Below are 24,076 nucleotides of genomic sequence, written 5' to 3'. Positions count from 1 at the left end.
CATCGAGGAAATGCACATTAAAACCACGATGAGATATTATGTTATACCAGTCAGAATGGATAGTATTAAAAAGTCAAACAATAATAGATGTTTGTGAGGATGTAAAAAAAGGACCACTTATATTTTTTGGGTGGGAGTGTAAATTAGTATAACTGTCATCAATAAACAGTATGGAGATTTTTCAAGTAACTAAAAATAGAACTACCATTTAATCTAGCAATCTCACTACTTGGTATCTACCCACAAGAAAAGAAATAATTATATCAAAAGATACCTGCACTTGTATGATTATTTTAGTGCTATTCACTATAGCAAAGATTTAAAACCAACCTAGGTGTCCATCAACAAATGAATGAATATTGAAAATGTAGCACATAAATGCAATGGAATATTAGCCTGCAATTCAAAAAGGAATGTAATCGTGTCTTTTGCTGCAACATGAATGGAAGTAGAGGCCATTATCTTAAGTGAAACAACTCAGAGACGGAAAGTCAAATACTACATATAAGCAGAAGCTAAATAATGTGTACACATGGACATAAAGTGTGGAATAATAGACATAAGAGATTCAGAAGGGTAGTAAGGTGGGATTTAGGGAGAAGGATGAGAAATTACTTAATGAGTACAATGTACACTATTTGGATGATGGTTATACTAAAAGCCCAGAATTTACCACTATGCAATGTATGCATCTAACCAAACTGTTGTATCTCTTAAAGTTATACACATAAAGTTAAAAATTAAATTGGCAACTTCTTTATGACAAATGGCATCCCAAAGTGAAGACAAGCCACAAATTGGGAGACAATATTTGTAGCCTACATAACTGACAAAAAAACTAGCATTCAAAGTATGTAAATCTTTCAAGTCACCATAAACCTAAAAGACAAACATCCAAAATTAAAATGAACCCTAAAAGACATACGAAAAAATGCTCAATATTACTAAGCATCAAGGAAATGCAAATTAAAACCACAATGAGATATGTTATACCAGTCAGAATGGATATTATTTAAAAGTCAAACAATAACAGATGTTGGTGAGGATGCAAAGAAAGGACCATTTTGATATTAAGATATGTCTAAGTATCTTAGTATCACAAGTATCAAAAAGATACTTTGAACTAAAATACATCAGCTCAACTGACGTATTGAGTATTGAGGTTGGAGAGTGTTGCAGTCATATTAGCAATTACAAAAGAGTGCTAAAGCTATTTTGTAGAGAATGGGTTTGGTAAATGGGTTCATAAAGAAAGAGACTCTAAACTGGCCATGAGTTTATTTTCTTTCTATTAAAAAAAAATAGAAAAAGTGACAATTTCACTAGTGATTAGGGAAGCATAAAGTATCAAGCTACTCTTATATAGCCATCTGATTGATCAGCCAGCAATTAATATACTTAATAACCCTATGTATGGCAAAGATATGGAGCAATGGGGACATTGGTAACTTTCTGGTACAACTAAGACCAAGAACAAATCTTAGAAAAACGTAGAATGAAAAACTTGATAAATAATATATACAATGTGGTATGGTAGTACTTCACTGAAATTTTAAAGACATTAAATCTGAGAGGGAGGAAGTGGGAAGGGATTGGGATAAGCATTTACAAATTTCTCTAACCTTTTATTTACTAATAAAACCCCTAGCATTAATATTTATCTATAACAAACATTAACACTTTAATTTTCATGATGGGTACATTGGTGTCTCATGTTATTTTCTTCATGCTTGAAATGTTAAAATAGCTTAAAAAATAAAGCCGCATAAATATTTTAATGTAACTATAGAGCATTTTTAATACAATGTTAAGTGCTAGAATAGACAATATACAGGGTATATTAGTACAGAGGGGAGACCCTTTACTTAATTTAGTCAGGTCAGAGGGTGTATAAAAACAATAACATCTGAATTGAAATTTGAATAATAAGTGCGATTGAACCAGGTGAAAAGAAGTGTAAGAGGTGATTTGGTCAGTGGAAATAATGTAAATAGAGTCACAAAGATGGTGGAACAGTATTCACTATTTGAGGAAGCTCTTCAGTATCTAGGCCATAAAGTTAAAAATGCAAATCATGCTTGATGGGATTGGCAGATGGCATGTAGGAGTTAATAGAGAGGTCAATTGTGGGGATTTTTAATTCTGTGTTAGGAACTCTACATTCTATCCTAGTTCAATTGACATATCTTAGGTTGGAGAGTAATGCAGTCATATTAGCAATTATAAAAGAGTGCCAAAAGCTATTTTGCAGAGAATGGGTTTGGTAATTGTCGTGGCAATAATGGAGATGAGAAGACCAATTAGAAGATTATCAAGTAATCCTAGGAAAGAGGTGTGAGACGAGTGTATGACTATAACAGTGGGAACAGTAAGAAGGAGTAAGACCTGCCATATATTTAGGAGTTAAATTTGGCAGGAGCTGAAGACTGAATGGATATGGAAGTTGAAGAAGAGAATGAATGTTTGCCTTGATAACCTAAGTATATCACAGTAACATTAAAAGAGAACTGGACAACGGAGGAAAGGCAGGTTGGAGAGGATGATGAGTTTGGTTTTCAGTACGTTATATTGGGAGGGTTAGTGGAAAAAATTATAGTGATGCCCAACATCAAACTGGTTATTCTAGTCTGAAGCTCGGGGAAAACCAAAGCTTCACATGAAGTAGTCATTATTCTAAGGAACAAAAACATTATTATATGGTAGGTTAGAGCTGACTTTAGTGGCTGCTTGTTACTTATCTCAGTGTCATTTCTATCTTTTTCAGCACTCACTTAAAACATTTTGATGGGGACCTTATCCTATGTTGGATCCCTAATGTAATGTAATTAAATATACATTATATATATATTTAAAAATGTCTCTATATAATTCTTATTTACCTGGGAACATTTGATGAATGCCTACATGTATAGTGGGTATTGTGCTAGTAGTTCCAAACAGAGAGATAAATAAGATAGCCCCTAACATCAAGGGTCTTACAATCTAGTCAACTATATGGAAATTAAATTAAAAAGTGAAATAAGTTCAAAACAAAAACATGAAATGTAAGAAGATATCATGAAGGAAGAAGGCATTAATTCTCCTTATATATTTATACAGGGACAGGAAAGTTTCCTAGAGTAAATGACATCTGAAATGTCTTTTTGTAGGTTAAGAGGACTCTGTCTGGTTGATGGGGCACAGCACTAGGGAGGATGGGGTATTTTGGGTAGAGAAGATAATATGATTTCTTATGTCACAAGCAATCAGCTTGATGCATTTGGAAATTTTAATCTGGCGTTACCTGAGCATGAAATGGAAGAGAGATGATCAGCTGGAGTTGTGGTTAGAGAGGGAGATAAAATCTGTTCACTCAAATTGTTCAAATATCTTTCTGTACACATTAGTTCAGTTATCTAAAGGTTTCTATATAAAATATTGTTTTTGAATTATGGAGAGGAAAAATGGTGGATCAGGATGATAGGCGGAAGAATTGAACATGAAAAGTAAAGTTAGGAGGCCATATAAACAACCAAGATCAGATTGAACCGTGAATTAATTTCAGTAAGTGGTCATTCATCTAATTTAAGAAGATTTTAGGTAATTTTAACCTAGATTGAGTAGTATTTGAGTGAGTCTCTGTCTCAAAATAAAGTCTATTATGTCCTGTCCCTAAATACCAATACTGCTTGTATTGTCTCAGGTTTTGCCTCTTTTCCAACAGGGCTACTCCAACCTTGTCAAATGTGGTTCTGATACTGCACTCTTTTTCTGCTATCTATGCTTTCTTCACTTGACAGATTCCCAAAGGATGTATATGTTCCTTAAGTAACTGCCTGGTTTTCTGTCACAGAATCAGTGACTGCTTTCTTAGATATAGCTTTCTGAAAAGACTGACGTGATGAAATCTTTTACTGTTTGTGTAAGTTCTAGCAATGGCTGATACGATTACACTCATCAAGCCTATAGTACTATCCTAGTATTGTCAGGTGGTTCGCCATCTTTTGCATGACTTTTGCATAAATATTTCCAGAATATACAGAATCATAAGCATAGCTAAAAGCCCCTAAGTAATAGTTGCAAAAACTTCCAAGGATGCTTAAAGATTCTTCTGAGTTGAAGTATAACCCGTGGTTCACTTAGGGCCACCAGAAATCATTACATGCTCACAAAAATGTCAAATTTCTTAGGACTTTCATGTTTATATTGGGTGATAAATTATTTTCAGATCTTTATTTTTTTATTTTTATTTTTGCCAATCAGTTTGAGCTTATGAGGTTGCTCAGGTTAGCCTTGAACTGATGACCTCGCCTTCACGAGTGCCATGACCTCCGGCGGGAGCCACTTTGGACCCCCCAGATCTTCTTTAAAAATAAGATAGATTTTTCTTTACTTGGGCTATCCAGCTAATCTTGCCTAAAAATCAAGGAATGTGATAATTGTCCATATACTATTTCTCAGAAATTATGACTTAATGTGTTATAATGTGTGTGAATGTATATAAATAAACAGGTAGTAATTGTTTTATTGTACAGAAATACAAATCCATACAAATAGGTAAATCTATTCTCAAAGCATGGTAGCCCTGAGGTTATCTTTCCATGGATCTAAACCTAGTTGTTCTTCAAAGCATGGTGGCCCTAAGGTTATCTTTCCATGGATCTAAACCTAGTTGTTCTTCTCCTTACATATCTGCATATGGTACTTTTAGAACTGTCTTCCTGAAAACCTTCTAAGTGGAAAGTCAAGTTGATGAAGAAAGAGGTCTGTGTCCCCTGCTTATGTTCTGATTTACTCCTCCAGATAAAATCTCTTGTTATTCAGATGCTAACTGTGTTTCATGGAAATCTTCAGGCAGTATCTTTTACTCGAACTCTTCCCTGACAATACAGAAGTCTTAATTAATCTTCCACTGTCTAAGAATTTGTAACTGTAACATGGGCTTTGTAATTAGGCACTGCATTGTGTTATAGAATTTTATAATTTACACTGATTATTTGAGAGTATCAGTCTTATCCGCAGTGATTCTATTAATTCTCAATGACTCTCAAAGACTTGAAGAAAATCACTAGCACTTCACATTGGTAAATTTCAACAAGTGTTCCATGTTTCAGAACAATCGTTCATTAACACATTCATTGAATAAATATTTATTGGGCTCCTAAAATGTGACACACACTGTTTTAGGCAATAGAGATACAGCAGTAAACAAAACAACAACAAAATTAGGGCATCACTGAATTTTAATTCCAGCAAGGTGATTCCAGACAATAGATAAATAATTTACATATACAGTGGTTCAGTTTTTCATATGAGGAAAAAAAGTAGAATGTGCTTCTATTGAATAATAATAGCAGTATCTTATTTTTAAATAGGGTGGTCTGGGAAGGCTTTGTTGACAGTACATTTAAGAAAAGGCCTGGGCCGGCTGTGGTGGCTCACGCCTGTAATCCAAGCACTTTGGAGGCCAAGGCAGGTGGATCACCTGAGGTCCGGAGTTCAAGAAAAGGCCTGAAGGTGGTAAGGGAATGAGCATTGAGGATATTTGTGGAGGAGAGTTCTAGTCAAATGAACAGAGACAAGGCTACTGAGATACGGTCATGGAGCTCTAAAGGCACAAAATTTCTTAGGAAGGTTATATTTACATGTGACCAAGATATTTCTCTGGTGATCTTTTATAAAATAGATCCTTACTTCCTAGGATGTCAAGCCAATCTTATCTAACTTCTTTTGGTCCTATCTGGTTATTACTCCTTAGGAAAACCTTCCCTAACTACAAAGCCTGGATAACATCCTTCTCTATGCATGCCCTTTGTGTTGAATGTATCTTTACACAAAATTGCTTATTTAATCATTTATAATTACTTGTTTAATGGGCAACCCAATAGAATGTAAACTTCATGAGGACAGGATCTGTTTTGTTCATACCTGCCTGCCTGTATCCTCAGCACTAAATAAAACCAAATAAATAACCAAAGCACTACTTGTTCACATACGGTGCACACATAGGAAGTTTAACCAACTACCTTAATGAGGAAGGGGTCATATTTTATATCTTCATTGTACCTAGACATAACCATTTTTGACTGATCCTTGCTAATAAAAGGGAGAGCTGAGTTCATTTGGAAGAAAATGAAGATTTCATGAATGAACAAGATGCAAGAGAATTTCTGAAGCCCTAATTCACCCCTATAAATACTCAAAAGAAAATATGATCAACCTGAATATCAACATCAGCATCATCAACAAAAACACCAGATATACAAGTCTGTCCAGAAATATAACAGAAACTGCTAAATTTCTATTATTCATTAGGCATTGCTCTAGATGTTTGGGATACATCAGTGACCAAACAAAGAAAAATTCCTCTTGTTACAAAATGGAGTATACATTCTTGGTAAGGAGAAATAAGTAAATTATATAATATTGTGAGCTAGTTAGTGCTAGGGGAAAAAACTGAAGTCCAATAAGAGAAATTCAGAGTATATTTTCAAGTCAGGTGAACAGGCAAGCCTTCTTATGCAGGTAATATTTGAGACATGTTGAGAAAAAATTTTACTCTGAGAATGAGAGAAGTCAGCTTTGTGAGGGCAGTAAAATATTCTAGAAAAGATTAGATCACATATCTGAATACAGAGGAAACCAGGCTTGAATGAGTCAAGTGCATTAATAAGAGGAGGAGAAAGAGGACTTCTGTCTTGGACTTACGATTTAGGATTTAACTTTACAACAAAATTAAACTATAGTTGCAACAAAATCAAAGAAAACATTATTTTAGATTATTTGTTAAGAGAAGACATTTTTAGTAAAAAAATTTCAAGATATTGTATGATGAGAGAAGAATCTTACCATTTTTACTGATGTCGAGTTCTTTAAGATTAACTAAACTAGCAATAGTGGTTGGCAGATTTGAAAGGTCATTATCAGGAATACTTAGTTTTCGTAGAGCTTGACAGTTGAACAATTGCTGTAATAGAAAACAATCATTAATTAGATCTCAACTTGGTTAAATTCATTCACAAACTCAGTAATGAAATTGAAGTCACCATCTTTATATATGTAGTAGTAAAAGAACTCATTATAAAAGCCTCACTTTCTTCCATACTCATCTTTTCAATGGTTTCTGAATGGCTTCCCATTCCATTCCCATGTTAGTGCCTCTATTTTCTGCTACCCAGACTAAAACCAAGCTCTTATATTTTGCCCCTTCTTTTACCACTCACATTCAATTTGCCACTGAATCCCCACTGACTGCTTTTTCTTTTAAGTAACTTCTGGAGTTGTCCCTTCTTTTCTATTCTGACAGCTACCAGGATTACCCCAGTTCTCTTTTTCTGTGACCACATTAGATTTCATGAGTATCATTTTAATTTAATCACATCAAACAATTGTTAATCTGAGATGCAAGAATCGAAGTACACTGGAATACCTGAGGTCACATTTCTTTTGTGCCCCCTCCCCCAGTTGTTTCCTAAATATTTGGTACATGAGACATTTAACCTCTGATATTTAGTAAAAAAAATCACTTGTAATTGGTTCATTTCTGCCATCAGTCCAAAGTAATAGGTGGAAAAGAGCCAAGTGTTAAAGTAATAGTTGTGAAATCCACCAGCTTATATTCACCGGTTGATGCAAATGCTTTAAAATATGAATTCTTGAACTTTACCCAAATAGGTCCAGGAAGGGGTCAACAATCTGCATTTTTAACAAGCACGTCAGTGATCTGGAAACTTTGACATAGGTGTTTGCATGTCATATTTTGAAAAACCATAAATTAGATGGTTTAGCTCTGTCCAATTCTTCTTGACTCCTGCCAGATATGAACAGCTGGGACAGAAATTTTTGATTCATTTCTGGAAGAATTATCTTAATGAGATCTTTTCTGTTTGACATTTCTAATTCTGTTTTGCTGAATTTCCACAGATGAAGTCTGGTATCCATGACTGTGAAATTGGCCTACAGTACATTTAACTACCATTTGTTCTCACATGTGATTCATTATTTATAGGCAAAAACAATGTAGCACATGGTTGTTATTTCTTAACTCATTAGCCTTTAAAAAATAAACTGGGCTGATTGTTACTTAACATGAAATATGCAGTTTCTTACTTTGGGTCATGTTTGATGCCTTACAAAGACTTTCTGCAACAGTTCGTATAGTGAAGAATTAATTGTCAATATCTTAGATATAAATGTTGCTGTTTCTTTTTATAAAATCTTAAAAAGAGAACTCAGATGCATACTTTGATGGATAGTTCCCACTATTAATTTTCCTTCTAAATAAATCGGAAAACAGATGCCTACACTCATGGTAAAAGTTAATTTATATTTATTCCAGTCTCTATCATTCTGTTATGACTATTACATCTCTATCTGCAGGCAGTGTGGTCAGTTATAGATTCATAAATTTAAAAAATCAGTTGTCTTAGGACTGATTTTTATAAGATTTACTAAGAACTCTAGACTGATCACTATTATATAACCATTTCAAGCCATATTCATGCTAATGATTTTCAAAACACAATTTGTTATATAAATTTGCTTATTAACTCAACTAAATTCTGGAGAGTGCTCAAGAATTAACAGTCCCAGTATTAATAGTTCCAGTATTATTTTTTAACTTTAAATGAAGTCACATCAGAAAGAAAAGACACAGAAACTTCTGAACAGCCTATAACAAAAAGAATCCAGGATCTCCTTGATGTAGTAGCTAAGAATATGGTATTTGGAATCAGACTGATGTGTGTTCAGTCTCCACTCATCTATTTACTACTGTGTAATCTTGGTCAAGTTACCTGACATCTTTGAACTCATCAGTTTCCTTGCCTATAAAATGAGAACAATACATTAGCTAACTTGAGGAGTTGTTGAGAGAATTATATGAATTAATATATCGGTCAATTCTAAGTCACATATTTTTTCACACATTAACATCTTTGATGTTTGGAATGTATCCTACAGTCAGGAGTAAGTTATCATTTTTAAGAAGTCTTTTTTTCTTCCTTAATGGTACTACAATATTGATATGTCTCATAATCAATGGCCTTACGTTTGATGAAATACAGTGCTTGTGAAAATGTAAGACCCTGTTTGTCACATAGTAAAGCTTGATAACTGTTAGCAATTATTAATATTTATGTACCAGGTACAGAGGCACACCTATATAATAATCTATCTTTTACTTTTCTAGATGACGGAGGCAGGAATCATGCCAGATCGATCTTGGTATTAACATGTTTCTTCTTTCTATACACCAAAGTGACTGGTACAGTGTCCTGTACATAGTATATACTGAGGAAATATTTTTGAAATTATGCATAGATAATTAAAAGGCAGATAATGAGAGTCCTAAATACCAGCCGAGAGTAGTAGTTCACTGGATTGGAAGCGTCAGATAAAGGTAAATAGTCTCAAAGGAATCTAAATTTCAGAAATAAAACGGTGAATTCTTAACATAAACTATCATGTCTACAAATTGGCAAAAAAGGGCATTTTAACAGCTCTTTCAAGATTCAGGTTTTTAATTAAAATGAGGGATGATTATAAAATACCTATAATTCTTCAGCATAGTAGAATTTTGCAAATATAATTGATAGCCATTATAATTAAAGTAAAACTGTTAGTGGTCATGGTAAACTTCTCAATGATTTTCAAAGACTTGAACTGAATTGAAGGCATGGTTATCCTGTCTTTCATTTGCTAATGGTATTTTACATTTCAAAAACAATACAATTGTTTTGAGTTTTAAAATATTTGTGTCCTAAAGTGCTCTTTTTTTCTGGAACTAATGGAAGCAATTTCACTCTGAAGAAATTGGTTTGAGAAAAGTATACAATATAAATTACTGCCTCCAAAGTAAATATTTAGAACTGAAACACTGCAGTTAGGTGTCTTCTCTGAGAGCTAAGACAAAGAAAAAAGCCTCGAAAGTAGAAAATAAGAATACATTTGGAGATAAAAATGTATATTCCAAAAGATTCCATTCATTTATTTATTCGTGAAAACCATTTATTGATAATTGCTACAAGCTAGATACTATACTAAGTACAGGGGAAACAACTATACTTGAGCCTAGATTCTTTATACTTTATTATTCAGACATTAATATATTTTCATATTCAGGCATTAATGTACTTTAATATTCAGACATTTAAGTTTTAATTCATTTAATTGAAATTAATGTTAGTACAAATATCAATTGTAATGAAAATGCACAGGTAGGATATCTGCACTAGATTTTAAGGTTGATGGTGCTTGAGTTGATTTATGGAAGTATCTCTAGAAAAGGTAGACCACCAGAGAGCCACTGGAAGTTAGCCAGATGAAGGCTAAAGAGGCAGTAATGTCATACCTTTGTTGAAACATTTAAAGATAATCCCAACTCAAAGAACATGTAGCTCAAACTAATTTCAGATATTTGCTTGGTAACACTAGGAGACTTGAATCTTGGAGTGAACGGTCTGAGTCTACAGCATCTATATGCATCTAAAACATATTATTGAATATCTATTATATGCTATGATTTGTCTTCAGCACTAAAGATAAAGGTATGAAAAGATAACAAGTTCTGTTTCAGAAATATGGTGAACTAAATATTTAAAGAGTAACCTTTTGGTACAGCAAAACTACACACACTCACACTCACCCTCTGCTTTATTGTATAAATGAGCTCTGACTATAATTTGAGGCAATTCTTTGAATTCCAGAATAACAAGAAAATTAACACTTAAGACTTACATGAGTCTGGATTTAGCTTTCACTCTGATGGTGTCTGTTGGTCCCTGACGGCTTAAGCCTGAGTTAAAGATACTGCAAGTGGAAGGATACAAGACTGCTTGGAGTCTCAGCAGAGTGGAAGATTGGCTTAGAGACCTCCCCCAGTGAGTGAACTAGAAAAACATTGGGTCTGCAAAGGGATTTAGCAGGGGTTACGTGTATTTCTCAGTCTTGGCTTTGAGTGAAGTGTGAAAAAGGAAGAGAAGGAAGGAAGGGAGGAAGGGAGGGAGGGAAAAGGAGAAAGAAAGAAATGGAAAAGAATGAAGAAAGGGAGTGATATAGTTTGGCTGTGTCCCCACCGAAACCTCATCCTGTAGCTCCCATAATTCTCACATGTTGTGGGAGGAACCTGGTGGGAAGTTATTGAATGATGGGCACAGGTCTTTCAAGTCAGCCGCATAAATTTGCATAAATAATGAGGAACTGAATATTAATTACCAAGACAACGGGAAGATTTCTTCAGGGCACGTCAGAGACCTTTGCGGTAACCTCTCCCACTGCAGGAGCAGAGGAAAACAATGGACCCCTGGGCCAGGTCTAGGGTTCCCATGCTGTGTGCAGAAAAGGGCCAATGCAGAGCTAGGGCCATGGCTTCAGAGGATACAAGCTCCAAGCCTTGGCAATTTCCATGTGGTGTTGAGCCTGCAAGTGCACAGAAGTCCAAAATTGAGGTTTGGGAACTGCTGACTAGATTTCAGAAGCCGTATATGGAAATGCCTGAATGCCCATGCAGAAGTTTGTTGAAGGGGCAAGGCCCTCATAGAAAACTTCTGCAAGGGCAGTGCAGAGGGAGATGTGGGGTCAGAGCCTCCACACAGAGTCCCTCCTGGGGTACTGCCTAGTGGAGCTGTGAGAAGAGGGCCAACATCCTCCATACTCCAGAATAGTAGGTCCTTTCACAGCTTGCATTGTGTGCCTGGAAAAGCTACAGACACTCAATGCCAGCCCATGAAAGCAGCTGGGAGGGGGGCTCTACCCTGCACAGCCACAGGTGCAGAGCTGCCCAAGTCTGTGGGAGCCCACCCCTTGCATCAGCGTGATCTGGATGTGAGACATGGAGTCAAAGGAGATTATTTTGGAGCTTTACAATTTCAGACTTGCACGGGGTCTGTTGCTCTTTGTTTTGGCCAATTTCTCCCATTTGGAATGGTGGAATTAATGCCTGTACACCCATTGTATCTAGAAAGTAACTAACTTGCTTTTGATTTTACAGGCTCATAGGTGGAAAGGACTTGTCTTGTCTCATATGAGACTTTGGACTGTGGACTTTTGAGTTAATGCTGAAATGAGTTAAGACTTTGGGGGACTGTTGGGAAGGCATGATTGGTTTTGAAATGTGAGAACATAAAATTTGGGAGAGTACAGGGGCAGAATGATATGGTTTGGCTGTGTCCCTACCCAAATCTCATCTTGTAGCCCCATAATTCCCATGTGTTGTGGTAGGGGCCCAGTGGGAGGTAAGTGAATCATGTTCTTTCCCATGTTGTTTACATAATTGTGAATAAGTCTCATGAGATCTGATGGTTTTTAAAAGGGGAGTTTCCCTGCACAAACTCTTCTCTTATCTGCCATCATGTGATTATAAATTTATCTAGTATCATAGCATGAATATATTTAAAGGAAAATTTGACAGATCTTCAAGGAGATATTACAAAACTATTATCATAGCAGGATAGTTTGACACATTTTTCAGTAATTGACTAAGAAACAGACAAAAATTTAAAAAAGTTATAGAAGAACTAATGGCTAAAATTAATGAGCTTGTTCTACAGGACACATATAGAACACTGAGCTTAACTACTACTATTTTTAAAAAAATGCATATAAAAATTTATCGTGTACTAGATGTAAAGGAAGTCTCAACAAACACCAAAGAATTCATAACAAAAAGACCACATTCTTGGTCAATCATGAAATTAAGTTATAAGTTTGTAACTGAAAAATAACTTTAAAAACGTTTATATGTAATATATATTTACAAACTAAAATTTAATATCTCATGCACCAAAGAAGAAATGATAAAGGAGATTATAAAACAAATAATAAAATATTACATAACAGAAATGCTGTGATATAGCTAGAATAATTGGTGGTAAATATGTAGCCTTAAATGCTTGCATTAGAAAAGACAAAAGGCTGAAAATGAATGAGTTAAGCATGCAACTTAGGAAAACAAACAACAAAAGTTCAACAGAATAAACTCAAAGAAAGTAGAAGGGAAACAACAGTTAAGAAAGCAATCTGTGGAACAGGTAGGACACAGGAACCGAAGCAAGCACCAAACTGTGAGCTCCTCAAGGAGAGGAACTGTGTCTTTTGCAAGTAATTGTATTTATTTTATTATTGCTTTTGTCTTCTTAAATTTCTAATTGTGAAATACACATGCACAAGAGTGTAGGAAATATCTATTTTTAAAAATTATGATAATAAAGCAAAGATCCATATTTCTCAATCCAGTTGAAAAAAGTTCCCCTCTGCTCCTCCCAATCATATCCCTTTGTCTTCTACATGCCTCCACTGAAAGGCAACCAATTTCTTGAATTTTATTTTACTAATTCCCTCACTTCTGTCTATACTTTCATACCAGGTTTAATAATCCTAAAATTATATATTGTTTGGATTTGTGTGTTTATCTTTATATGGATGGAGTAACACTGTATGTTTCCACCTGCAACTTTCCTTTTTCATTTACATTGTTATTAACAGTATTCAATGTCGACATATGAAATGTATTAATTCACCTTCACTGCTTTATGCTTCTTATAACACAACTTTCTTATACATTCTATTGTCCACAGCTTTTGCATTATTTCCCGTTTTTTCTCTAACATGAGCAATGCTGTTAAGAACAATCTATTTTGGTACCAGTACGATGCTGTTTTGATTACTGTAGCCTTGTAGTATAGTTTGAAATCTGGTAGTGTGATGCCCCCCGCTGTGTTCTTTTTGCTTAGAATTGACTTGGCTATACGGGCTCTCTTTTGGTTCCATATGAAGTTCATGGTGGTTTTTTCCGGATCTGTGAAGAAAGTCAATGGTAGCTTGATGGGGATAGCGTTGATTCTGTAAATTACTTTGGGCAGTATAGCCATTTTCACGATATTGATTCTTCCTAACCATGAACATGGAATGTTTCTCCATCTATTTGTGTCCTCTCTTATTTTGTTGAGCAGTGGTTTGTAGTTTTCCTTGAAGGGGTCCCTTACGTTCCTTGTGAGTTGTATTCCTAGGTATTTTAAGAACAATCTAATATACATCTGCTAGTGCACATACACAAAAGTAAAAGTTGGAGAGTAAAATTATTTACTTTTTTTCTAAATGTTTTAATGGTTTGATATGACCTAGCTGAAATTTATTTTTGAGAATGATGTGAAGTAAGGATTCATTCTTTTCCCCTTGTAGATGACGAGTTATTCCAGTTCAAGCAATTCTCCAGCCTCAGTTTCCAAGGTAGCACTTGCCACCACATCCGGCTAATTTTTTGTATTTTTGGAGAGATGGGGTTCTGCCATGTTGGATAGGCTGCTATTGAACTCCTGACCTCAGGTGATTTGCCCACCTCAGCTTCCCAAAGTGCTGAAATTACAGGTGTGAGTCACTGCGCCCAGCCTCCAGCATCATTTTTTAAAAGTCTATTATTTCTCCACTGGTTTGCAAGACAACCTTTTTGCATATCTTATTTCTACTTAAGTGTGGGTTAGTTTCTGGACTTTCTATTTCTAGCCTACTTGTCTATTTGTCTATCCATCTCACATTCTGGCCAGGTCACCAGAATTCTGGGATTTCAATTTGTGCTTTTCTTTAAAAATGGGAAAGAAATACGAGAGAACGCCTGGAGAAGGAAGAAACACTTCAACCATGTTTAGACAGAGGGGTAGTTTTCTGAGTAGAAGATAGGGATGGGGAGGTAGGGAAGATTGGAAAGTGCGGAGAAGCCCGAGAGGCTGTATATGAAGGAAAGGCTCAGAAGCATATTCAGAATGGCAACCACAACAAAAAGCAAGTGGCTGTATTCTAAACTGTGTGGAGAGGAATGAAAAATGAGGGTTTTAGCCAGAATGTAAAAGACTATAAGGGTCTGAGCATAGGAAGTGTTTGGACAGTCATTTTTCACAATTATGAATTAACCTTTTAGTTGCTATCTCCAGAAAAATGTTTGTGAGAACACACACATGCACACGTGCATGCATCCATCCACAAAAATACACATATTTGCAACCAATTTTAGGGAACTGGCAAACCCCCTGAAGCCCAGGTATGGATCTGCGGGCTAGGTTACTGGTCACTCTGAAAGGAAGTGATGGCATATTTCTTCGAAGAAAGCAAATGTGCTTAGGTCCATCTCCTCCTCATAATTTTTCAGTAGTTGTCTGCTCTCTTCAGGACAGTCCAAATTCCTTAATGTGGCATTCAAGGCTCTTTGCCTCTCCAATTTCATATCTTGCCATTCCCCCTTTCCCCTGTCCCTTCCCATATCTCCCCTTTGCTGTCCTGCATCACCACATCTCTAGCCACATTCAGCAGCTGTGTTTCTGCACCTGCTGTGCTCTTTCTTGACTTTGCGATTGCCAAGTCTACAACTGGAGCTCTTTTCCACTCCACCCTATCTCACCTCCCCTCTACTTCCTTGTTCCAGTTCCAGGTCATAGATTAAGACTGGTTTACAGGCTCCACTGGCATGCTTTTGTAACATTCTGTACATTTATACCTGTTGAAACTTGGATATCTGAGTTTTGTGATTACAAGACTGTAGTGTAGTTTCTCTAGTTCCTGTAGTATGGAAAGTGTGCAACACAATGCTTGGCACATTGTACCTTCTCAATAAATGGTTATTCTTTCATGAATATTCTATGTAGAAGAGTGGCATAATAGCTAGGTAGTCACCATTTTTTGTGTGGCTATTACATAGGTACAAGTGCCTAAACTACACTTTGAAGTATATTGTCTCAACTTACAACAATGTTGTAAAGAAGGTATTATCCTTATTTTGTAGATGAGAAAACTCAGGAGGTAACTTTTACAAGATCATATTGCAAGCAGGTGCCAGAGCTAACATTCAAAATTAGTTCTGTGTGGGTACAAAGCCTTTTTTTTTTTTTTTTGAGATGAAGTCTCATTCTGTTGCCCAGGATGGAGAGCAGTAGTACGATCTCAGCTCACTGCCACCTCCACCTTCCAGGTTCAAGAGCTTCTCCTGCCTCAGCCTGCTGAGTAGCTGGGAATTATAGGTGTGTGCCACCATACCAAGCTAATTTTTTATATTTTTGGTACAGACAGGGTTTCACCATGTTGGCCAGGCTGGTCTTAAAGTCCTGACCTCAAGTGATCCACCTGCATTGGCCTCCCAAGGTGTTGGGATTACCATGTCTGGTCACAAAGCCATTTCTATATGAGCACACTATCACCTCTGAATTATCAGATCTGGTTTCCTGGGAGGGGAGAGTGGATAAGACAAGGGAACCAGTGAGCCCTCACAATGGTTGCAGGTCCCAGGAGAATTACAGAAGACTGAGACTCAACAAACATCTACTGAACTGACAGAGAGGAGCTTAGAGAAAATATGAGTACATGTTACAGCACTTTGTGGTTAGTGAAGTGCCATATAAATACAAAAATCATAATTTGGATCAGCATTTAACATCTTCATACTCATGCTTGGAAAATTAAGAACATTATAAAAATGGCATAAATGTAGATGACTATATCTCAAACAGAGTTTAGTTTCTTAGAAAAAATAAAATAAGCTGTATAGTTTTTTTTTTACCACAAATAAAAAAGTATTAGTTGTGTGTGAATTTTCAAAAGATAAATCCTTTTCCTGAAAAGCTTTACAATAAATCATAAATATTTGGTGAGAGGGGTATTGATGCCATATGTAGGCCCATGTAGATTTCACCAGGGAAAAGAAATGATTGTCTAATGAGTTGGCATCACTGAACTGCTGGTTTCTTAGAAGTTCTTCCTTTGAATCCCTTTAAAGATGTTCAGTTCATTTGAAAGTTGTTTCAAAGAAATAATTATATCATGCATATTATAATAAAATGTTTTAAAATTCTTTAGTTTAAAACAAGTGTTAATAGTTATTTTTTGTTAGAAAAGAGCCAACTCAGTAAAAAAGAGAGTAAAAATCCTTTTATATACATATTTGGTGATATTGTAAGCTTCCAATTGTAACATTCATTTACCTTTCCTTCCCTTCCTTTTTTTCTCCCTCCCTTTATCTGTCCTTTTTCCTTTCCTCCTCCCTTCTCGCCTTTCCATTTCCCTTCCCCCCAAACTGCTTGTGTTCAGTGAGCACCTCTTGAACATCTACTCACTGAAAGGCACAGAGCCAGGATTCAAAGATGAATAACAAAGAATCCCCTTCCTCATGTATACAGACAACTAATGGTTATAAATAAGATTCAATGTAATAAATACTATAGCAGAGACAAGGCTCTGCAAAGCACATTTTATTCCCAAAGAAATATCCCTAGACTTTTCCCCTTTGATTTAGAGAATTTAAACACATGGATTTGTATACTTTAAGAAACTATTCTATACTACTGTCCCACACTGACATCTGCCCCTTAAATATTCACATGCAGGGTAGTGACTTACTCAGATTTCTGTTTTTTTTTTTTTGGAATCGGAGTTTCGCTCTTGTTACCCAGGCTGGAGTGCAATGGCGTGATCTCGGCTCACCGCAACCTCTGCCTCCTGGGCTCAGGCAATTCTCTTGCCTCAGCCTCCCAAGTAGCTGGGATTACAGGCACGTGCCACCGTGCCCAGCTAATTTTTTGTATTTTAAGTAGAGACGGGGTTTCACCATGTTGACCAGGATGGTCTTGATCTCTTGACCTCGTGATCTACCCGCCTCGGCCTCCCAAAGTGCTGGGATTACAGGCGTGAGCCACCGCGCCCGGCCAGATTTCTGTTTTTAAGAAACAACTATGAACAGACAGGCAGGTGGGAGAATATAAAATATTCAGATGAAAAATAATGAGTCTTCATTAAGGCATTGTTAGTAGAAGTGAGCAGAGGGACACAGCTAAGAGGAGAAATCATTAAAAGTTGGTGCCAGCAGTGCATGGGCAAAGAAGAGATGTTATAGTCAAATATGACTTTTGGGTCGCTAGCAGTAGTGGTGGTGTAGGGTTGGTAGGGCAGGTATAATGCTGGACAAGTGCCGATAGTATCAAGTAAGATTGGAGCTATAGGAAAAGGAAACAAGTATAATTCTTTCTAGTACATTTTAGCAATACTGAATGTGCTGCAGAGAAGATCTCTTTTATTTCTTGCAGAAAGATGGTGATTACAATAAATACCCAGGCATTTTATCCTAGAAAACAGTAAATATCACTGCTGTTGTTTTTAAAATATAGATCTTTTAAACAACAATTTGTAAAAAGAAGTGTTGAATCATTTTTTCCCTTTGGAAGAGCGAGGTTATCTTAATGTTTGTTATTGTATCAGAAGGAAGCGATTATATCTGTTTTATTGGAATACCAGCGATTGCTTTGAGTGTATAAGGCATAGCCATACATACTCTATTCAAGAATAATTTGCATTAAAACTTTTTTTTTTTTTTGAGACGGAGTTTCACTCTCGTTTCCCAGGCTGGAGTGCAATGGCGCGATCTTGGCTCACCCCAACCTCCGCCTCCTGGGTTCAGGCAATTCTTCCTGCCTCAGCCTCCTGAGTAGCTGGGATTAAAGGCACACACCACCATGCCCAGCTAATTTTTTGTATTTTTAGTAGAGACGGGGTTTCACCAAGTTGACCAGGATGGTCTCGATCTCTTGACCTCGTGATCCACTACTTACGTATCTTTGATTACTCTATGTGATGGTAGCAAGCTAATAACACCCAGATAAAACAGAAAAGTGTGAAAGCTGGACTCAGGGAGGGGAACATCACACACAGGGGCCTGGAGGGTGGGGGCCTAGGGGAGGAATAGCAGGGGGTGGGGGGATTGAGGAGGGATAGCATTCATTAGGAGAAATACCTAATGTAGATAATGGGCGATGGATGCAGCAAACCACCACCATGGCACTTGTATACCTATGTAACAAACCCGCACGATCTGCACATGTACCCCAGAACTTAAAGTATAATAAAAAATAAATAAAAGCATAGCTTTAAATGTCTTTAATTTCAACACAGCTTCATTGTTTCTGGGTATTTGGGGTAAATTCCTGATATCTCTATTATGCTAAAGACAAGGGATATGTGTGTATGAGCATGCTTGTTCATAGATGTGCCTTTGAAGGCAGGTTCCTTTTGTTGCTTTTTTTTTTTAGAAAAAGAAAGAAAAAAGGAAGAAAAGAAGAAAGAAAGAGAAAGAAAGAAAAAAGAATTAAAGACGAAAGGAAGAGAAAGAGGGAGAGAGAACGGGAATCTTGCTCTATTGCCCAGGCTAGAATGCACTCTAAAAATTGGTATTAAAAACCCCTTTTTGCCCATAAATGTGCTTAGCAATGGAGACAGGAAGGAATAAGGGAGGAAAATAACCAACAAGCAGCCAACCAATATTTCATTTAAACCTGTGAAATGCTATGCAATTGCTGAGGAGTGACTTACTTCCAATTTTATGGTCACTTAGAATAGGTGTGATGAGATACTGAGAAAAATGTATGTTTTGTGGATTTGGGGTCGAGAGTTCTATAAATGTTTATTAAGTTTACTTATTTCAGGTCTGAGTTCAAGTCCTGGATATACCTGTTAATTTTCTGTCTCATTGATCTGTCTGATACAATGTAGTGTTAAAGTCTCCCACTATTATTATGTGGGAATCTAAGTCTCGTTGTAAGTCATTAAGAACTTGCCTTATATATCTGGGTGCTCCTGTATTGGGTACATATATATTTAGGATCGTTAGCTCTTCTGGTTGAATTGATCCTTTTACCATTATGTAGTGTCCTTCTTTGTCTCTTTTGGTCTTTGTTGCTTTAAAGTCTATTTTATCAGAGACGAGAATTGCAACTCCTACTTTTTTTTCTCTCTCTCTATTTGGTTGATAAATCTTCCTCCATCCCTTTGTTTTGAGTCTGTGTATCCTTGTATGTGAGATGGGTCTGGATGCAGCATACTGATGGGTTTTGGCTTTTTATCCAATTTGCCTGTGTCTTTTGATTGGGGCATTTAGTCCATTTAAATTTGGGGTTAATATTGATATATATGAGTTTAATGCTGCCATTTAATGCTAGCTGGCTGTTTTGTCCATTAGTTGATGTAAATTGTTCTTTATGGTGATGCTCTTTACCTTTTGGTATGTTTTTGGAATGGCTGATACTAGTTGTTCCTTTCTGTGTGTAATGCTTCTTTCGGAAGCTCTTGTAAAGCAGGCCTGGTGGTAATGAAATCTCTGAGTACTTGCTTGTTTGCAAAAAATTTTATTTTTCCTTCATTTATGAAGCTTAGTTTGGCTGGCTATGAAATTCTGGGCTGAAAGTTCTGTTCTTTAAGGATGTTGAATATTGGCCCCCACTCTCTTCTGGCTTGCGGGGTTTCTGCTGAGAGATCTGCTGTGAGTCTGATAGGCTTCCCTTTGTGGGTAACCTGACCTTTTTCTCTGGCTGCCCTTAGTATTTTCTCCTTCATTTCAACCCTGGTGAATCTAACAATTATGTGCTTTGGGGTTGCTCTTCTTGAGGAATATCTTTGTGGTGTTCTCTGTATTACCTGGAATTGAGTATTGTCCTGCCTTGCTAGGTTGGGAAAGTTTTCCTGGATAATATCCTGAAGAGTATTTTCCAACTTGGATTCATTCTCTTCATGACATTCAGGTACACCTATCAAATGTAGATTAGGTCTTTTCACATAGTCCCATATTTCTTGGAGACTTTGCTCATTCCTTTTTTAGCCTTTTTTCTCTAACCTTGTCTTCTCATTTTATTTAATTAAGTTTGTCCCTTTTGTTGCTTTTTAGCAATTAGTGGTTGGTAAAATTTTTGTTAATTGACTTAAGAAAATACTGGCTCTATCTGTAGAGAGTAATCAATGTGGTACGTAAACAACTAGGCTGAATGGCATTAATCTAGAGTTCCATGCTAGCATAAGCTGGGTTGTTTATGTATCTGTATATATGTGTGTATATTTGTTTTTGCCCTTCTATGCCCTGATCAGTTGTGAGGGACAAAAGGCCTAACTTTGCTGACTAGCTCTGGGAGAAGATGACTTATGGTATAACTGGAGTTTTTTCTTCACTGGTAGTGATAATAAGTAGATTATAAACTTTGGAATCAGATAAACCTGGATTTGAATTCTGATTCCACCCATACTTAGCCACATTACTGAGCTAGTTCCATGTTCTCTAAGTTTCCATTTCTAATCTGAAAACCCAATTAGATTGTGTTCTAGTCTTGTCTTCGGCAATGCACTTCTACCAGATGCACTTCCCTGACTCCCAAGCAAAGCAATATTGGTTGTCTCTCTACTGTGTTTTCATACACTCTTTCATATATATTTCTATAACTCACTGTTACAAAATTATAAGCATTTACACTAAATATTTAGTGAGAAGCTAGCTTTGGACTAAACACTGTACTAGTTCCCATGGAAACAAAGATTAAATAGACATAGTTCAGTATTCTGGTAGGTGAGGCAGACACACATTAGTCTTTCTTATTCACTCTTGTTTCCCTGGAACAGAGTAAGCATTCAATAAATATATATAGAATGAATAATTGCCATAGGTTTGGCAAGTACAACTTTGGAATTGTATACACAGTAATACGGAGGCATGGAGGAGAGTGGAACAACTGTGCCAGAGAGTGAATGATGAAGGCTGTGGGAGTAAGTGACAGTTGAGACGAATCAAAGTAGCATGCCAGGCAGAGGAAACAGCATGAACCCACAGGCAAGAAAAACTTCTGTGTTTCAGGAATACTTCCTACGAGAACAGAAGCAGCAAGAGATTGCAGAAATAGACTATAGCAAGACTATACAAACCTCATTTCAGCATTCCATGCTAAGTTGCATGGTTTTTTCCCCCTGAAGTTAGAGACAGGTAATTTCCTTAACTGAGGTTATAGTCTGGTCATATTTATATTTGGAATGGGTCACTGTTGTCTGTGTGAGGAATAAAATAGAGGAAAATGCAGGATTCAGATAGCAGTAAGGAGACTATTCCACTAGTTGGCCATGAGATGAAAGTCTGACAAAGTCTCCAGCCATAGACTGGAGAGGTGAGATAGATGTAAGAAATATTTAGGTAGTAGTATCTCGACTGTTGATTTGATGTGGAAGCTGAACAAACACAAAGAGTAAATGTTGACTGTCTTGGTAACCAAACTGAATGGATAGTCACCAACCGAAACAGAATACAGGACAAGGGACAGGTGCCAATTGGGGAAATTACACGTATTGTTAATATTCAAGTAAGGCCAGCAAGCATGTACAAGTTTGAAGATTGAGAGACTGGGCTGAGCTGGCATTGTAGATTTGTGAGTCTTCACTATGGCACTGAGAATATGAGAATAGATGAAGGTGATAACCCAGAGAGAACAGAAAGATCAAGGAGTTTTCCCCTCTGCTCCCCTAAAGTTGGCATTGTAAAAGATATAAATGACACTTTATTGCCTGGTCTAATAGATTACACAGTTCTTGCCTTTCTTGGCCTCCCTGCTCCATTTAACAATGTCATCCCTCCTTTCTGAGAACACTGCACTCTGATATCCCTGACTTCATTCTTCTAAAGAGAGTTCCTCCTGCTGTTGACATCCCCCATGCCCTGACTCTGTGGGCCCTGGCTCTACCCCATGCCTCCCAAGTGTTAGGGTTCCTCTGTAGGCTGGTGCCAGTGTTCACCGGTGACGACCGAAGCAAATGTCATAATGTTAATGAGTAAGCACATACTACAGGCTTTTGTCAGTCAGCTCATCATTGTTTGGGGATCTCGGTTGAAAGCTAAAGCTCAATCCTATTTAAGGTCACTCACACACAGGAAAAACTCCATTGAGGGCCATGGGAAATTCACCATAAATAATCTCAAAAAAGAGGAAACAAATATTTAATACATCCACTTAAAATTTAAAGAAAACAGAAACTTAACTGTCTGGGCAATAAATGTCACACTTCCACACCCCCACATCCCCACACCCACATCAAAATGAAAAATCAATAGCAAGGTAGTGAGGTTGCATTGTTACCAGAAAAGCAAGAAGCAGCACAATGGTTTTAAAGTAAACGATAGAATATTGGTTTTTCCTCTAATCCCTGCTTGGTTGAGACTTAACTAACTTAGTGCTGTTTCAGGTTCATTATGGAAGCAGCAAATTGCCTCTATGCATAGAAAGGACACATATCTCTAGTATTTTATTAAAAATGTATTTCCATATACATTTTGGAATAAAAGTATCTGCAAAATATTGTTTTACTTCCTATCACTGTTAATTTAGAATAGAAGATAACTTCCTTTCTGGAAAGTGCAACTATTCATTTTGCATTTTATAGAGGCCAGCTTTTGGTATTCTTTCCTGTATTGCAGCTCATAGCAATTACTGTCATTTGTTGAAAAGTTATGTTTTGCAGACACCATACTCACATTTCATATATATTATGTTCTATATATATAACAGTGAAGAAGAATTACCACAAGGTCAGTAGATGATAAAAATAAGACACGAGTTAGACACTCTTTCAAGGTAGAGACTATATTCTCCACTTTACGTAGGAGAGAAACTGAGGCTGACAACCTTCCCCAAACTGGGATCCAAATTTAAGTCTACCCAACTCTAAGTTTCTAGTGGTTTTCCCTACACGAGACATTTCACTTCAGGTTTCTCTTTGTCTCTATAGTTAGAGACTCTTCTGGGATTTTGGAGCTGACCTTTGAAATTAAATAATACTAGCTAGGAGGCAATAAGGGCAAGCTTACATTATTCATATCCTTGGCTTTGTTTCTTTCCCATCATTTCTCAGAATCTGGAGAACTGCTCATTATCTCTGAAGTCTAGTCCACGGTCTCCTAAACTTTTCCACCACAGTATTTCTAACAACAGAATACAGCGAACATGATTTTTAATCTTCATGATTCAGATGAATTTTGCATTTGATTCTGTAAACTATTTATAGTTCTCTCTTAGAAATCATTTAATTAATTGTTATAGAAAGCAGCAGTACATGTTTGCTACAGTAGATCCTGACTCCTGGCCTTATATAGCTCTGCTAATTTTTGAAAGTAAATGTCCATATATGAATTTTACATGTGACTAGAGGTCAATTCTATGCAAAATCAGCTTCATAATCTCTATGAAGCAATCCTACATTTCTGTAAAAAGTTGAGAATGACCTGACTTTCTAAGAGTGGCTGGTCAAGAATTGGATCTCAAAGTGGTTC

General features: G+C 36.6%; 1 protein-coding gene across 30 annotated transcripts in view; it reads right to left on the bottom strand.

The window, feature by feature from the left end:
- LRRC7 (leucine rich repeat containing 7) overlaps window positions 1-24,076 on the bottom strand; it is a 597,290-nt gene that overhangs the window by 334,326 nt on the left and 238,888 nt on the right. For all 30 annotated transcript variants that reach the window (XM_035251839.3, XM_078332210.1, XM_035251845.3 and 27 more), the window contains one exon: window positions 6,829-6,946. In XM_035251839.3, the coding sequence (XP_035107730.3) occupies window positions 6,829-6,946 (118 nt within the window). The remainder of the gene's footprint in view (window positions 1-6,828; window positions 6,947-24,076) is intronic.

This window comes from Callithrix jacchus, chromosome 7, assembly GCF_049354715.1.
Source record: "Callithrix jacchus isolate 240 chromosome 7, calJac240_pri, whole genome shotgun sequence".
Lineage (NCBI taxonomy): Eukaryota > Metazoa > Chordata > Mammalia > Primates > Cebidae > Callithrix > Callithrix jacchus.
The sequence above is the reverse complement of the archived record's forward strand: the minus strand, read 5'-3'. Positions and strand labels throughout refer to the sequence as shown.